General features: G+C 40.0%; 1 protein-coding gene across 3 annotated transcripts in view; it reads right to left on the bottom strand.

Annotated features, from left to right (window-relative positions):
• Positions 1-17,851, bottom strand: part of GPT2 (glutamic--pyruvic transaminase 2) — a 35,318-nt gene extending 17,467 nt beyond the window's left edge. The window contains exons 1-3 of one of the 3 annotated variants that reach the window (XM_067550427.1): positions 16,700-17,851; positions 4,163-4,252; positions 2,084-2,192 (exon numbers count right to left, since the gene is read on the bottom strand). In XM_067550427.1, the coding sequence (XP_067406528.1) occupies positions 2,084-2,192; positions 4,163-4,252; positions 16,700-17,197 (697 nt within the window). In that variant the 5' untranslated portion in view covers positions 17,198-17,851. Of the gene's footprint in view, positions 1-2,083; positions 2,193-4,162; positions 4,253-5,045; positions 5,084-16,181; positions 16,215-16,699 lie in introns of those variants that run through there. The other 2 variants (XM_067550433.1, XM_067550431.1) reach the window with 2 other exon arrangements.
• Positions 17,852-18,116: the final 265 nt, after the last annotated feature.

The following is an 18,116-nucleotide window of genomic DNA, read 5'->3' as shown; positions in this document are numbered from 1 at the left end:
ACCCTGCTTACACTGACCAGCTGCATGTCATCTGAAATACACTTATTCTGGAAAAAGGCTCCTGCACAGAATCTATACATGTTTCAAACATCATCCATACTTTGTGAAACACAAGGAATTTCACATTCAGGCTGAACAGGCTAATAGACTTAACATGGGACTGATACCAGGAGTCAACAAATTCTAATCCTGATGCTATTACTGATGTGATTTTGGGCCAGTCACTCTACAAACAGAGAAGCCTCTAGGGGAAAGCAGAAAACAAAGGTTTTCTGAGGATTTAATAGTTAGTGTCTGCAACACTCCTCAAAACATGTGAAGTACTACATAGTGCTAAGTATTCGTCAGTGCTGCTTTTGCTGCTGTAGTATATAATAAAGGCTGAACTGTCCTTGTTACTACCTATGAGCCACAGAACAAAATCATTATTTCCCCAGCTTGTAGTTTAGGCACAGGCATATTGTAACAAAAAAGGACAGTTTAATCCACAGGTTCACTATTATTTTTCATAGCATGGTTCCCTGTTTAACAGAGATCATGAGAGCCCTAATAGGAAAGGACTCAAGTATTTTTATCTTTTAATGCAATTTAGCAGCTGGAAGTAAGGAGAGTCAGCACCATGTGTCCAAACACTTTTCCATTAACTACCAGGAAGAGCTCAACAGACCAGGATGGAAGCACCCCTGATTTACTAGATGAGATTACAGTATATCCAATTCCATAAGATGTAAAAACAGTAAGCAACAAATCTGCCATATTAAACTAAGAGAGGAGTTCAGAAGACCACATAAAAACGAATACACACACAAAAAAAGATAAAAATTATAAACAAGAAGACAAAAATGAAAGCTGAACTGATACTGGATGAACTGTTAGGCACATTCAAAGAATGTCAGACTGCTAACCAAACCTATAATTATATTCTGTTTATTTTACTATTTTATAGCACCTACTACCATAGTGACTAGGCTCTGCAATCACAAAAATTAAGAGACATCAATTACTCTAATATGTGCTTTGAAATGTCACCCTTAGTCTCTTTTCATACCTGAAAGATTAATCAGGTCTGTCAGATTCTTCAGGTTCTGTGCAATACCCCACGGCTAGAGCACTATATTTAGAATTGTAACTCAACTATGACTTCCCAGATACAAGCAGAGGGGGTGAGTTGCTGGATGGACAAAAACGAACTGGCCTCTGAGAAGGTAAAGGTTGTTTTTATTTATTTCTATATTGTATATACACACATGGGCCTTTGGGGGTGGAAGGACACTAGGCTCAAAACAACTGTTTTGGAGCCTAAACATGTTCTTTTAGGGCTACTTTGTCTTGTAAACATGGTTGATTGTAGCTGTCTCAAGAATGACTGCATGGACAACGGTAGAATACATTTTACAGCCATGTGTATGTGCAATTTACACACCATGCGCCAGGGGCTCCCAGAATTTTTTCCCCTGGGGCCCACCCTCACAGCTGCAATAGGCACTGCGGCCCACTATTCACATTTCTTAAATTAAAATGAATAATTTTCCTCATTACGTACATATAAACTATAACACTGTAAATAAACAATGTACATATTTCCTTTTCATTTTAATGTAAACAGTTGTAATGATAGAAATCCCTAGCAATATGCACTCAAAGAAATGTTTCAAGATCTTTGAAACCAAACAGCTTGACTGGAGAATGCAGTTGTGCCAGCGGCCCACCCAGGACTGTGTTGCCACCCACCTTTAGGCTGCAGCCCACAGTTTGAGGACCCCTGCCTTAGACAATTGAACAGAATATGGGTCATTTTTCTGGGTGCCCATATAGTATGATAAAGGGCTATCCAGAAATGTGTATATAATAAACATGTTGCCTAGAACTCTGTTTACTGCTTGACAACCATCTTCAGCATCAACCCTATCTTGTTAGTAGAGTCTTGTAAACACCTCCCCGTTCACAGTTCCATGGGCCATTTCCTTCCCACCCACGTTCATCTACTTACATCCTTTCTGAACGTCCCATCATTACATAAGCATAGGATATTAAAACAGAAAATAACAGACCTATAATTAAAAACAAATGATGCTAGTCTTACCTAAGCTATTCCCTCCGCACCCCTGCAAGATCCGTCTGGCCCTCTTCTTAGAGTCTTCAGGGAAGCTTGGGCTGTCCAACAGGTTTGGGTATGTACAAAGCGCAACCACCTATAGTACCAAGAAAAACTCTGTAAACTGGCTATTATTGCTCAATGCTATTGGTTATTTTAAAGTTGTTAATATGAAAGCTACTCCTTTGAGATGAAGGATATCAATAGATTAGGTCTCAAATGGTTATTTTGAAATATCCTCTCTTCCCTCCCACATCCTCCTCCTCCTCCTCCCCCCCACCGGCCCAAAAATAAGAAAGTGTAAAGATTTGTCATCAGTGTTTGGAACATAAGTAATAACACTGAGAGCAACAAATGCCTTTTTCCTTATTTGTATTACAGCTGATTGAGATTGGGGCCCCAATGAGCTAAGCACTGTACAAATATATAGTAAGAAATCATCCCTGTCCCGAAAATTTACAATCTCAATAGAAAAAGGGTTGAGGGAATAGTTATTTCTAGCCCCATTTTATAGATGAGGATCAGAACATAAGATGGCTTGCCCCAGGTCACACAGGAAATCTGTGGCAGATGTGGAAACTGAACACAGGAATCTGGAATCCAGTCCTGCGCCCTAGCCATCCTTCTCTGAAATAACATTTTCAGTCTTTATTTTACTAATTTGAAATTGCTAAAGATATTTAAATAAGAAATGGAGGGAGAGCAGAGGAGAGGAGTGGAGTCACGCTCTAAAGGAAATAAACTATGGTGAAGAAATTTAAGCCACAATGAGGGAAATCAAGAGGTCCCTACCGAGAGTCATTTTCATTTGTCTCAATTTTGTATGCATTCACGGGGATGACGTGGATGGTGCACAGTATCCTTGCTGGGCAACAATGCTAACAGAATTAATACATACTTACATATCACGGGGAGAAGAGATCCCTGAGTTCAGAGCTAAATTATTTGATATTTTAGTTGATCAGAGTTAATTTGTTATAATGAGTTGTGGTCACTTATTACCTTTATGAAAGCTAATGGAGTTTTCTAAATGACTTTAAAAATATTATATATATTTAGAAAACGGTGACCCACACTGTTTTTGTCATCTGTGTTTGTACAACACTCAATACAATGTTGCCCCACTCCTGACTGGGACCTTGAAGTGATGCCATAATATTAGTAACTAAAATGCAATTTGACGATTTTACATGAATAAATGCATGACATTCATTGAAAAATGTATTTGTAGCTACAAGGCTTTTGTTGTTCTTGCTTTGATATAGTTTCTACAATAGAACCCATACCTGGATGCTATACACATTTTTCAAAACTAGCCCAGAGACGTTAAGATATTAAGGTCCTTAGAAGATGCATGCAGCCCAATTTGTGAATGCAAATACCTCTTGTGCACACTTAGATTGACTATTTGTGAACAGAGGTCTGCTATGTATTTAACTCCCCACATGCATATGCAAATACTTGGTCAACGCACTCAGAAATGATATTTAAACATACAAGTCAGGCACATGCAATTGGGTATGTACAACTGTGTGCACATACCTTTGAAAAGTCAGGCCCTAAATGGACACTGTTATATTAAAAGGAGTCTATTTTTCCCTTGCCTATATTACCAATAACAGGTTTGCTGGCCAAGGATGCAAGCAAAGGGACAGGAGAGGGCATGCTGGAAGGAGGACATTTCAGGGGTGAAAAAGAGAGAGAATACTGTGTAGGGATGCATGCAAAAGGGGACCCCGTGTGGACTATCAGATGGCAGAGTTTGGGGGCATTATTGGAAAGGCTGAACTGGTAGCTCCATGTGTCACATTCCCTGTGTGGATATGCACATAATGTCAATTCATATAAGCAAGGAAATAACTAAGCATGAAACGTGCATAGGCTACAAAGCACAGCTAGTAACATGGTGAAAAAACAATTGAGTAGTTGTGAGTTACAATCAAGTTGGGGGAAATCAAGCATCTAGCAACAACAAATTTCTCTAGTCATGATCACGATCTCTGAAATTTTGTGATATTCTATAGAGGCCACAGAATTAGAAACAACACTGTTTTATAAAATTATTACCTGACGAAGGAAGGTGATGGGCTGCTGCCCCATTGCATGTGCATCACCAATGTTGGCCTTAATGACCTCAGTAAAAGGCTTTTTGATTCCCTAAAATGAGACAATTCACAATGCACTGTTAGTTCTAAAGTAGTCAACGTTTTTCTATACATTGTTTTTTTACCACTGAAGTATACTGGTTTAAAAACAGCTATAATTAAAGCAATACAACCCCTTAGTGTAGGTACAGTTATCCTGCTGTATAGCTCATTTATTTTTTATTTAATATAATACAATAATATTAATTAGTAACACCTAACGTTTACACTGCACTTCATCAGTAGACTTCAAAGCACTTCTCAAAGGAAGAACAGGACACATTTTCAAAGCAGGGTCTCTAGTTTTAGCCACACACTTGCAATACAAAAGATGGATTTGCATGTATATGGGTGTGTGATTCTGGGAATGCACTTTAAAAAAAAAGGCTCAAATTGAGGCCTTTAGAAAATTTTCCCTCTTTCCCCACAAAAAGACAGGCTACGGGGTGTGCTGAGTTAAGGAATGATGTCCCTAACCTGTTGTGACCCTAGCAACCCCTCAATATCAACTAGCAAAGGGCATACCATACCATAACGCCCATCAGGCCTGACACACACATTTATGACAACAAGATGTTGGGGCAAAGGTGTTATGTAAGGTATATGCAAACCAGTAGCATGCAAATCATTAATATTATCACATGATATATGTATGAGCAGTGTATAAAGAATTAAAAATGTGTGCTGAAATATGTTCTTATTTTGCAATCAATGGATAACCCTAGCCTGTCCTAGAAAAAGGAATGTTGTTTCCAGCACTGTAAATTTTAGCTCCTGGAGCAGGCAAGCATATTTGCACCACTTACCTTTCCCCCTCTTCTCCCCCCATTCATTTTTTCCATCCTTGAAGCTTTGCCACTGTGTCTTCATACCCTGGGCAACTGCCCCGTTCTCCCCGCCCTGGTTACAGTCTTGGTTATTTCACCTCTTTTCCTGTGTCTACAATGTAAACTGAGCCAGATAATACCTCAGAGGGCAACGAAAAATACATCCGCATATAAGGTAAACAAACACATAGAGCTAAACAAGTGGGAAAGACCATTTTAATGATCACAATGGGGAATGAAGCCTGCACCACCATGAAAACTTTCTGGCTCTTGAAACAAAGACAACAGAAATATAAACGATGGCAAAAAGCCATGTTGGCATCCATCACCTAGAGAACAAAAGGGGGAGCTGAGCTATTTGAGCTTATGAAAAGTGGAGATTCTTGACCTGAAAACAAAGAGAAGCTGGAACTGACTATGGGTGAGAAACCTGCTTCGACAAAGATTGTATCTTGCTGAAGTTAAGTTTTAGTCACTAAAGACCCTCCACAACAAGACCTCCTTACATTTCTAGCCCTTCTGTAACTTATTTCCCAGCCCCCTTCTCCTCCCGACTGGACCTGAAGCAACATCTGTGAGATGGGCAGGATGACAGGAGGGCATTTGGGGTCAGCAATGGTGGAGCAGATTGGCTAGGCTATCTGAATAGGAGAGAGGGAAAGAAGGGGAAGAAAGATGACTTAAGGAAAATAAAAAACACAGGGGAAAAAAACTGAACAAGTTTAGTTCTTTTGACTGTTTGCTTATGCCTTGTCTGCCTCAACATTTGTGGCTTGTCTAGTTAGACTGCAAGCTCTATGGCTAAAATTGTGTTGTACTATATTGTGTGTTTGCACAGATACCAGGACAGTGTGGCCCTAATTGGCGCTTTTAGTTTTTGAAACTAATATAAAGTTAATAGCAATAACACTAATATTTAAAATTCTTGAGCTCTGAAATCTAAACAGCTGGCTGTTTTTTCTAGCCACACTTTTCATGTGAGGAACTGAATCCATTATGAGAATAGAGGGAAAGCATTTGAACACTAGCTTGTAATCAGAGCTTTCTTTAAAAGAAAAAAAAAAAAAAAAAAAAAAAGAATAGGAAAAAAGCTTTAAGTACACTGATTTGTAAGGAAAGGGGATGATTTAAAATACGTCATTTGGTCTGGGTCAGACATTTTGCTAACAAGTCTTTACTACCCAGACAATGCGACTGTCTGCTTTCGTCTGCATGAAGTGTTATGATCAAGGCTTACATTACTGTTACTTTTTTTTTTAAATCAAGAAGTCAGTGGATATTAGCAGAGAGACTGGATATGGTGAAGGTAACGATGGTCACCATGGGTATAAACTCCTAAAATCTTCCATTTTCAGGAGATTTGTGGCTATGTGATGTGGTCGGTTTCTGTTACTGCAGATGGTGCCATTCAGAGACAGGCAAAGGATAACATTCAAGCTTCTTTTGAAATTGAGCAGGTAGAGGCAAGATGCAGCTGGAAGGTCTAATCTTACCCTAACTCAATGGACTCAAAGAATTTGTTTTACAAAATCTTAAGCTAACACAATTTAAAAGACACACCCTTTTTGCTTGTCAAGACAGAGCCTTTCAGATTTACTAATGCTGACAGGAGACGTGCTTGGAATGAGTTACAGGTCCCTCTTAATTCAAAATCTGATTTTTAGGGTTCAGTAGTTTTATTAGATCTGGATTACATGCATTCCTGTTCCTCAGCATCAAGTACCATTTCTGACTAATAAAATAATGGATTGGGAATATGTTGTTTTCTTCAAATAAACTGGATGTCCCCTGAAAACACAGGCCATCTTCATTTGATTTTAAGTTTAAAAATTACAAACAAAAAGGCACAAAGAAATAGCCAAAATCAGCTCTGAAAAATGTAGCCAGAACTCCTATTAACAATGGTAGCTCACAACTCTTGCTTACAACAATGCTGGATTTGATTCACTAAGTTTACATAGGAGGGTAGAATTTTGCCTTAGAATAAGAAACTACATTTTGCTTGTTCTCAGCTGTAAAACACAGCCTACAGGGACCCCAGGGACCCCAGCCATATATTAACAAAACTGGAACAAAAACATAGTGATAAACTAGACAAATGACCAACACATAAACAAGCCATGCAGCTAGAGACCCTCCTCTGGTCACTTTTCATCTATGACTGCTACAGCATTCCTTGGTTAAAAAAAAAGAAAAGGCGGTATACAGAAATCACTTCTTCATCTAGTGAAGTGCAGGAGACTAGCCTTTCCTCATGTAAGGCTGCCAGGTTAGATTGTTAAAGGAGGGAGGGGAAGAGCTTAGTTTAATGGGGTTTAGCCAACCTCATAGCACTTAGGGCCTGAATTGCAGAAAAGTAAATATATTACCTTCTCCTTAAATCTAGGCTATGACCTCCCTGCCAAAAAGGAATATGTGGGAGTTGGCTTTGTGTTTTTTAAAAGCACAATAGTTATCTCATTGTAAAATTCTAGTGGAGACAAAGTACCTATAGTTTTTACTGGGAGGTAGCTAAGCAAGGTCAACACCAAACCCTCCCATACCCATTGTTGACCTCACCTACTTTCCTTCATGGTAAAACAACAAGTCCTTGTCTCCACTGTGATTTAACAGCTGGATGGCTAATGCACATTAGTTATCTCACAGTAAAAAAAACCTGCCTTTTTTAGCACTAAAGACAGCCCTAGTTAGTTAACCAACAAAAAGCAGCAATTCCTTGGAACCCATCTGCCATACATGCCCTCATCTTTCCTCCCTCTGGAGTTAACAGAACTGTGGGAGTCTTTCAGAGGAATATAGGAAACGGGAATAAATTTATGCAAAACACAACTGCAATCTTTTCATTTCTCCTACAAGGTCCCCCACCTTTATTTTTTTTAATAAAGCAAGTGCCAAAAGTTGTGCAAGTCTAGGTGTTGAAACAGATGCTGCATTGACAGCCCTATATACTGAAGAGGTCTTTTTTTGTGGGGGCAGGAAGAGTGAAGGAGGGTACAGGAGGAGACTAAGAGCTATTGAACACGGTAAGCTGTAGTGCAAATGTCCAAGCATTTCACCTCAAATCTGAGGATGAAAGACCCACTCTTTGGCCCTTCTGCCAACAAGAGATAATTGCAGAGATGGTGGGTTTTGACTGGAACTGGATTGAAGTTATTACACGTAATATTCTACCTTTTTGGGCTAGATTTCAACTGGCAACCTGGATACAAAAGATTTCATCATCCCCATTAACACTCCCTTTCCCCAGGCTGTGTCATCTCCTTTGGATGAAGTTCAATTTGCCTCTTCTACCCCTGCAGCTCTCCCCCTTTCACTGAAATCCCCACTATCCCTTTGAGAAGCCAGATTAGCAAATGCTTCTAGTTTTCTCTTTGCCCATCGACTCTCTCTCATTGTTTCACTTTCCCTGCATCTCCTCGTGTCTCCTCTCAGAGGCCTCAGCTCTCTAGCTGTGCCCACACTAGGGAACAGTTTCTTTTTTTAATTCCTTATGTAAACCAGGCCTGTCTGTGTTGTGGATTGCACAAATAAGAAAAGGCTACATAATTAATAGGAAGAGAAGACAAAAAAATTTCACCTCAGTTGAGCTGGGTACCTCAGCAGCCAAGTACTTTTAAAAAAATGACCTAAAAAGCACCACCTTCACGCATCTAACTAATAGGAACTTCAAGGCCTGAATTAGCGTTCTAATCTTCTGTTATTAGATCAGCTCTCAGCAGAAGAAAAAACTGACCTGCTTACCACAGAGCATGCCTTTGAGTTTGTGTTATGCATGTATAATTCAAGCTGACAAGAACTGTAATTCACAGGGAAAGAGAATGAGGAGTCTGGATTCTGACTTGAAATAGCAGCGATGAGCCTTAATGTCCCCTGGACTAAGATGAGGTAATTGGTGGTACTAAGAGCCAGTGGCTAGACTGAATCTCCAGCTTAAACAAACAGGAATATATTACAAAAGGCTATTATTTTTGTTTAAATGTACCAGTGAGCTTCCCTTCAAAGGAATGTCAATGAAAATATAAAAATATATATGTAAGATTTAATTTTAACATGTTTTTTAAATAAAGGAATTATATAATACTCAGTAAATGTGATTAGGCCTCCCATTGAAGAAACTCCTAAATTATAGTGGAATAACTTGGAAAGATTTTGCCATTATATTTCAGATGAGAAGACTGAATTATTGGGTCTTCTGGATTGCATTCTGCTGAACATACATGGCAGTGTTCATCAGGACATATTGTAATTACCCTTGAAAAACAAATTAGAAGTTCTGGGGATTTTTTTAAAGTTGCTTCTGAAGAATGTTTTTCCACCTCACCATCAAAGCAGAGATAATAAATTCTCTGTGTACATTTTAAAACTAGCTGCATATCACATAAAATTCTCTTCACACACAATGTGACTTTATGCAGAAAAAAGTCAAATAAATAATGTTTGCCAAAAATCATAAAACTTATTTAAGTTTTTCATCCTAATCAGTTTTCACCAGTGTTACAGAAAGCAAGATTTCAATACTGTATCTTCCTATTATATAACATGTACAGGCAAATGAGGAAGAACAGTTCTGACTGTCTTGATGAGGTCAACCGCTATCTCCCGAGAGATGTTTTTCAGTCGTTCTCTCCCTGTTCAGGACATATTAGGCGAAACATCAATTTTCATATTAAATTAGCCATTCTGTGTCTCAGTGTGATCAATAAATCATGTCATTTGTGGGTTTTCCTGAATGTCAGATCATATTTCTGCATGTCAGTGTGAAAACTGTTTGTTATTGTTGTACCTTTCCACAGCTCCAGTAATAATTTAAAGGGACATGTCAACTCATATTTAGTCTTAAATTTGGATAGTAAGTCAGAAGAGATGTTTCCATGCAATTTAAAAACCTCAAAAGGAAAAAAGGAGTTTTCAAGCAAACATTCCCCACCAGTATTTTTAACCCAAACCCCGCAGCACAGAAAATCTGAAAGTAGGACTATTGAAGTTAAAATGATTTCATTACTGCCATTGTCCAAACAGAGATAAGTGCAGAAAGTAAACCAATGGCTTAAATAGTGAAGAGTAAAATTAATATAAAACTTTCACTTGAGCCAATGTAAGGTGACCCTGACAACATGAATTAAGAAAATAATTTGTATACAACATCTGACTTGATTTGACAGTGTCACTTTAGAAGATACTATTGTCAGATAGTATTTCTCAATTCTGACCTGCAGATTTTATCCCTCAACCGTACTTCAGTCTCCAGGACTATTCAATTCACCAGGTAGTGCCAATGGTGCTGGTGTTTTTTGGGATGAGGACACATGCTTACTGGGATAGACTTGCTCCCTCCAGATTATTTCACATTTGCCAGTGAACAGCCATCAGAGGGCAACTACTAGCAGTCGCTACCAACCCAAACCAGCATCCGACAGGTGAAAAGTTCTAGGACCCATTACCAATCTCTTCAGCCATGTGGTCCCCATCCCAAAGCTTTGTTATTGATCCAGAGTGATCTGGGAATGAGAGAGGGGAAGAAGAAAGGTTGTAAGTACTGTCTATTCAATCATTGAAAAGAGAAAGAATATTTTTTCTTCAGCACTTTTGACACATTACCATTAAGGCACAATACAGATAAAACCTGGAGGTTTTTTCATAATCTCTCCCCAAAATTATAAATCAAAGGGAACATATTCTGTGGATTTTTAAGAGATTATGACTTGAAATGTTTAATTTGGTTAGACACTGAAATGTTACTGCTTTCACACAATTAATAGAATACCAGTGATGTTGCATTAGTGGTAGAAATCTCATCCCCTTTTTTTTAAAAACAATTTATATAGGCTCAGATACAATAACTCACATTTTAGTAGCTAGAATAAGAGAGAAGTTGGGGTTTAAACAAATAGCAAGGTGGTGAATTCATGAGAAAGAGCCAATGGATGACATGAGCACTGGTCTGAAGTTGGTACTTAATTTCTGAAGTAACATTTTTAATTAATATAAGAGGTTTACAAAGAGGCACTGAAACTTTGCCAAAACCAGGGGGAGTGTATCTGAGGCTGGGGGAATCACATTGGCGATTGCTGAGAGATGGCAATAAAACAGCATTAAAATGGAGCATATTGCACTGGGTGCTCAGAATAAGATGGAACACTGTCTCCTTTAAAGCTGAGTGATTGCGGACTCTATTGTGGAAGTCAGTGAGATGAACGTTAGTCATCCTGGTCTGAAAATGCTTCCTAAAAATATTGCAAATAGGAGTTCTGGGGTAGTGGCAGTGATGAAACTATCTCAGCAGTTTGAATATTTTGAGCTCAATCCCTCAGAATACAACCATGATTTGTATTAAACCAACTCTTGTAACAATAGATCAAAGAAAATTCCACTCCAAAAATGTGTTGATTTGAGATGTAGGAGAGGTCAACAATGAGCATGCATTTCTACAACAAATATTTTGCTCTTCAATATTTTCTGTTAAATTTTTAATTTATCTTAATAATAATAATGTATTATTAATTTATCTTATTTATCACATATAATAATCTGTTCCCAAATCAGCACTAAAAAGTGTCAACAGCAAAAAAAAAAAAAAAAGAATCCCCCTTTCCTGCCTCCTCTAATTACTTCACCATGTGCTGCTTAGTCTTCCCCTTGGCAAAAGCCAAACTGTGGAGATGAGCTTTGCACCATGCCTTGAAAGTCAGCGATTTCCATACTGTTGGGAGAAGCAAGTTGTAGATATTGAAGGCCTTCCCCTGAAAACACACTGCTTCCAGCCTTCCTGAAATTCAAACCTAGCACAAAGACTACTACCAGAAGGATCACAGTTAATCTCAGCTATCACAATGGTGCTCAGAGAGGAAAGGGGTGTAACAGGGTAGCCAGGACCCAAAGCATGGAAATTTTAATCTTACAGCTGTCAGAAAGTGAGGCTTTTCCTGTGGAAAATTTTGGTCAAAATCTGAAAAATTTCTCTTTGAAAATGCCACTTCAATGCTTCATGAAAGCTGTAGTTCATGTGCCTCATGGCCCACTTCTTCTTTGGCCCAGTCCTCCTGGCTGGACTACATTTCCCCATGATGCAACACAGTCTTCTCTCTCTTGCTAAGCCACCATGGTGCATCATGGGAGATGTAGCCCAGCTGGAGAGCCCAGACTATAAAGAACTGGGGCATACGGCACCCAGACTACAACCCCTACGAGGCACTATTGTGGCATCTCTGAATAAAAACTCAGTTTTCAACCAAAGTCTTTTTCAACAAAAGTAAAAATCTTTCGCAGAACGCTGATACTTTTTGGGGAAAAAAAATTAATTTAGTCAAAAACCAAGTTAACATTTCAGCCAGCCCATTTTCTATAGATTAAAAACTTGATTTTTTCATATTGGTGTAAACTGGAATCCAGTGAAATCTATGCAGTTCACATACAATGTGCGCCATTTGCATGGCTAAGCAAGCAGCCTTATTCTACTCTAGTTGGAGTTTCCAAGTGGTCATTAGGATTAGACCCATATACATTATACTGCAAGAGAGACATTAAAAAAAAAACCAAAAAAAACCCCAAACACTCCAATGTCCAAAATAGGAGGGAGATCAAGAAAAAGCATTTCCTTAAATTATCGAAAATAATCAAAGCCTCTTCAGTCAAGAAGTGAGGAGGAAAAACCGTGCATAACCCTCAAATGAAGGAATGATACTGCAAAGTGAACAGGACACTACTGACCACCATGTTAGAAAAGTACAATAATGACGAAGATACCAGGATAACCTCCCCAAAACACAGTGGATGCCTATCCTGGACAGATTGCCTTTGGGAGAGGCTTTTAATTATACATGTGTAGCTTGATATGCCAATATAAAATGTAATTGGACTGAACCAAATTAGTAGGACTGTTGGTCACCTCCTAATAACTAAAACAGTCTGCATTAGAGAGAGGTTGCAACCTCTTATGCAAAAGAAGATGGGGGTAAAAGGCACCTTTGAACACATCCACTTCCTAAGAATGAGGAGAAGTCATGAATATGGAGGTGCCTGGGGGGAATGAACCTTGCTGACAAGGGGTTGGCATCCTTTCTCAAGAGAGAGGGAAGACGCTCCCTCTGCTACATCCTCCAAGCTTTTTCTCCCTACCTATCAGCATTACTTCTGTCTGCAGTGGGGATCAGACAAGCCCCTTCTCAGCCATGTCCCTAAATCTGCAAAAGGCCAGAGCACGCACTGTCTGGTTTTCATGAAAAGGAAACAGAGACAAAAGTCATCCATCCACATACTGACGACATTGCAGCTAAATATAGACAGAGTAGGTACCTGACGTAAAATATTTCAGCTATAAATTATGGTCCTTGGAATTTATTGTTCGTTCATGAAAAAAAAGCCACCCACTTCTTGTACAGCTGGGATTTTGTTTACGGAATAGATGTTCAAAGTGTGTAATTGTGCCTCTCAGAAAGCTGTTAAGGATTCAAGGCAAGAAGGAGTGAACAAGTTGACAACAACAGCAAGAGAGGAAAGTGTTGACTGCAGCTGCTTTTGCATATTTAGTTGGATCACAATGTTCTTTGCAGATACACTTATTCCACTTTCTCACATCTCCTCCTCCTCCCCCTTCCTCTTCCCACTGGGCACTAGAGTTTGGTTCAGTAAACTATGTTTGCATTACTTGTCTTCAGCCAGTGCACAGTCATGTGGACCTAAATACAAATAGACATTGTTAATGTTCCACTGCACTGTTTTGAGATAGCAAAACTTGGTTTTTTACATGGAAAAATCTGCCACTTAAGCAGAAACCAAACAACTAAAAATTACATTTTATAAAAATCATTAGCAGTGACTTTTTCTGATAGGTTAACAAGGGGCTCTCAAAAGATTAACCCCCTTTAGTCAGTGATGTAGCTTGTGTCCCATGGATGGATGTGCTTACAGAGAAGGGTGGAAGAACAAGGAAAATCTATTCATTTGTTTTCCCGGTTACACAAAAAGACTTTTTCCAACCATAATCAAAGTAAGGGACAACACTAGTTAGCAAAACAAACTTACAGTCACTGAATATGCTGGTAGTGTTTATATTTTGTTCCTAAAACCATATCTAGCACAGAATTCAGTTGTATGACAAAGTGGCGATGGCAATCTTGCAAGTGAGGTTTAGAAGGCAATCCCCAAGAAACGTTTTGAAATGTAATGCCTGGGACAGATAACATCCATACAGGGAGCAGACTCCATTAGAGGCAGAGAAATCAATTAAGGTGTGAAATTAAAAACCAAAAACAAACGAGGTACCACAGTCTTCGGACCTCCCTAGAGCTCTCATTTGTGCAGAGCTCAACCTCTCTGAATCGAAAGCATCCATCATTTCAACAACAACAAAAAAGAACCAAATAACTTGGAGATGTAAAACCTGCGATTATTTCTTGCATTTAGCCCTTTATAGTATTCTTCTACACACATTTGGCAATCAGTCTTCACAAGGGCCCTCACTCTTCTGCACATCAAAACCAGAATTGTGCTTGCAACAACCACAATTAACATGACTTATTAGCAGGGTTTTCCAGACCGATATAGATAGAAATTTTTTTTAAACTTGTAAATAGCCATGTTATGCATTGTTTGAAGTGTTGTTGTAGCTGTGCTGGTCCCAGGATATGAGAGAGGCAAGGTAAGTAAGGTAATATCTGTTATAAGGGCAAGCTTTCAAACTACCCAGAGCTGTTCCTCAGGTATGCATATTATATATGCCATAGATTATAACTCTACTATTAATAAAACAGTCCATCCACATTGATCAGGGAAGCTGTGCTGTAAACGTTGCTAGTAAGAACCATGCCAAACTCGCTAAGATTTTTTTTAACGTCAGTATGGATACTACAGATGAGGAATCTGAGGTCAAGGCCAAAATTTTCAAAAGCAATGGCTGATTATGGTACCTAACTTGGAACACACTGGGCCTAGTCTTCAGATGTGCTAAAGATCCACAACTCCCAAATGTAGGAGCTCAACATTCCAAAAAACAGGGCCAAGGTCTCAAGTTGGGCACCTTTAAAATAAAATAAATAAATAAATAAATATGCGCACACACAACCTCAGTGACCACTTTAGAAAATGTGAGTCTAAGGCCATATCTACACTAGAGATCTTACAGCAGCACAGCTGTATGTTCTCCAATGTAGCCGCTCTAAGCCAATGGGAGAGAGCTCTCCCTTCAGCTTAACTACTCCAGCCCCCATAAGCAGCAGTAACTAACATCAGTGGAAGAAGCTCTCTTGCCAACACAGTGCTATCCACACCAGTGCTTATGTCAGTGTAATTTATGTCACTCAGGGGGATGATTTATTCATACCCTAAGCAACATAAATTATGCCAATATAAACTGTAGTGTAGACATAGCCTTAATGATTTCAGCTTAGAAAAAAAGAAGAAAGTAGCAGGGACTTGACTGAAGTATTCAAAACTATGATAGGTACAGTGGATGCGATTCAGAGATACCCCGTATTTAAAATTGGGACCAGCAATAAAACACATAGTAGCTCTAATATTAGAGTGAATATTTTAAATGCACCCACTGTATAGTGAAAACTCATCATTCACCCTTTTCTATAAAATACAAAGAGGCACTGGCTTATACCAAAGAGTGTTAGAGGTAGAATAAGAGAAGAAAAGTAAATACTATTTTTGCAGTGTATGCATCTGTTGACCTGTGCAATGACACAGGAGATGGAGAGCATGTTCGTTGTCTTTTTCCTCCTTCACCCCCAAAAAGGCCTGACTAGTTTTATAACTATTAGCTACACTTATATATACAGTGCTACATTACAACAGATTTAAGATTTTAAAAGGACAAGGATAGTTAACTAAGTTTTTAGGGAAAAAGTATTGATATTTGTTATTTCTACTGGCCTAACATCCATGTCACCAGTCAGGATCAGGGCTATATTAATCTAGCTATTGTGAAATTACATGAAATGACAAAAATCCCCACAAAATCCATTAACAAAAACGGGTGATGACAAAAACATGGTTTCATTTAGCACATTGAATCAACTTAAAAAAAAAATTGGTAAGTGGCAAAAATTAGTTACATTTTAAAGTAAGAGTCTAACAAAGGTAAGATAATTGTTTAAAGTACTAATTTTTAACCTGACTATCCATTTAGACAGAACTTCACAGCACCCCAATTTCATCTTGCATTCAATATTATCTAGAAGTGGTTACAAAGCCATGTCCTAAATCCTTATGTAGGAGGAGCAAACCTCGGGAAGTGCAGGGGAAGGCTGAGAAACAGAACTGATGAGATCTTTAAAGACCGTGTCAGGCAGGCATTTGCCACGTTTTCTTTAGCTAATTCTGCTGCTGATTATCAACGTGCAGGAGGGGTCGGGCAGCAACATGTATTCCTTGCTGGGTTCCCTTAGCCCCAATCAGGAGCCGCTGCAGCGAAGGAGTGGCAAGGGGCTGGCTCAGCACGGCCCCCGGCAGGGCGTGGGGGGTAGAGAGAGCAGCAACACCTGGCCAAATGGCCGGAAGAACAAGGGGGCCAGCCCATCCTTCTGCTCTACTCTACTCTACTCTACTCGGCTCTCCCGAGACTGTATGGAAATTGCCTAGCAAAGAATCACCAGCCCCAGCGCTCAGCCCCGCCACTCCACGCGCCTCACCTTCCGCAGCTCCTTCTCGATCTCGCCAGCTTTCAGGACAATGGGGCCCCTTACGGCGTATTCCACCGCTTTCACCTGGGGGTTCATGGACTCCAGCGTCAGGATTTTCTCCCTGCTCGTCTTCTCGTTGATCTTCACTGCAGAGGCCTTGGCAGCGCTGTTCCAACGCACGAGTCCCTTTTTCGCCGGCGGGCAAGTAAGCCGGCGAGCGCGCTGCTGGTGCTGCTTCCCCTCCACCAGCGAGGCAATGCACTGCAAAGCCATGTCTCTCTTTTCATTCCTGTAGCACCCTGGCCCTTTGCAGCCTGTGCTTGCGGCAGTTTGTTTGGCAAGCACTGCAAACCGATGCATGCTCCGGGCGGGTAACAGCTTCCAAAACAATAAAGAATTACACAAATGGGAAATATCAAATACCTGCACAGACAAATAAGAGAGATTCCGGAGGACAGGCACACTTATTACAAGTGCATGCTCGGTTCTCTGCAGTCTTCCCCACATCCAGATTCTGGAAACTTAATTGCAATAGAGACAACTGATCTTGCGGTGCTGCACTGCCAGTCGATTGTCAGCAAATCCCACCATTGCAACAGCGGAGAGTTGGGAAATGTTTTAAAATAAAAACAAAAAAGGTCTCTGCATTAAATGATTGGATGCTGCCTCCCGGGGAAAGCCATTTAGCTCAGAACTGCAAACCAGCTCACGCTCAGCCCTCTGAATGCTTCCAATATTAGCCCGCTTTCCAAGCATGCAAAAGTAGCAGAGCTTGCACCAGCCAGATCAGCAGTCGCGCTGCCTGCTGGGGGTTGTAGTTCTTACAAACCCTCCACAGCGCGTGCCCACAGCATCAGGTGATGAGGCAAAAACTTCCATACCCAGAGTCCCCTCAAAGCGCGGTCTGCACGTACCTTTGTTCATTGTCTTGCCTTGGTTGTAGCCTGAAAAGGAACTGAGGGGGTGGAGGGAGCCGATGCACGTTAAAGATGCGCCAGGGACCAAGGTATTAAGTAAAGGGGGCAGCTGCTGGATAAATAATGGAGCTATTTCCCTACTATCACCCCTCCTTAGAGGAAAAACAGCATCGCTATCGGCTATCCTCCACGAGAGCTGGTAGAGCAGCAGGTCTGGAATCTGGTGTGAGCCAATTCCGCATCATCCTGTAGCTAGGGCAGAGCCAGGCAGCAGTTTAAAAGGACACTCACATTTTATAAACCCAATATTACTTTGCATTTGTCATCGGAAAGTCGCAAAGCCCCTCACAGATGTTTGTTAAACGACACAAACACTCTTTGGGGTAAGTAATCATCTTATTCCCGGTTCCAGGATATAGAAACGGATAGAGAGAGGTTAAAATGCTTTCCCTAGGCTTACAAAGCAAGTCTGGCAAAGCTGGATGCTCCTCACAAGCCCTGGCTCCCCA

Source organism: Emydura macquarii, unplaced genomic scaffold (assembly GCF_026122565.2).
Source record: "Emydura macquarii macquarii isolate MOO-44397 ecotype Brisbane River unplaced genomic scaffold, CSIRO-AGI_Emac_v2 contig_295, whole genome shotgun sequence".
NCBI classification, from domain to species: Eukaryota; Metazoa; Chordata; order Testudines; family Chelidae; genus Emydura; species Emydura macquarii.
Note: the sequence above shows the minus strand (reverse complement) of the source record. Positions and strands in the feature narration are given on the sequence as shown.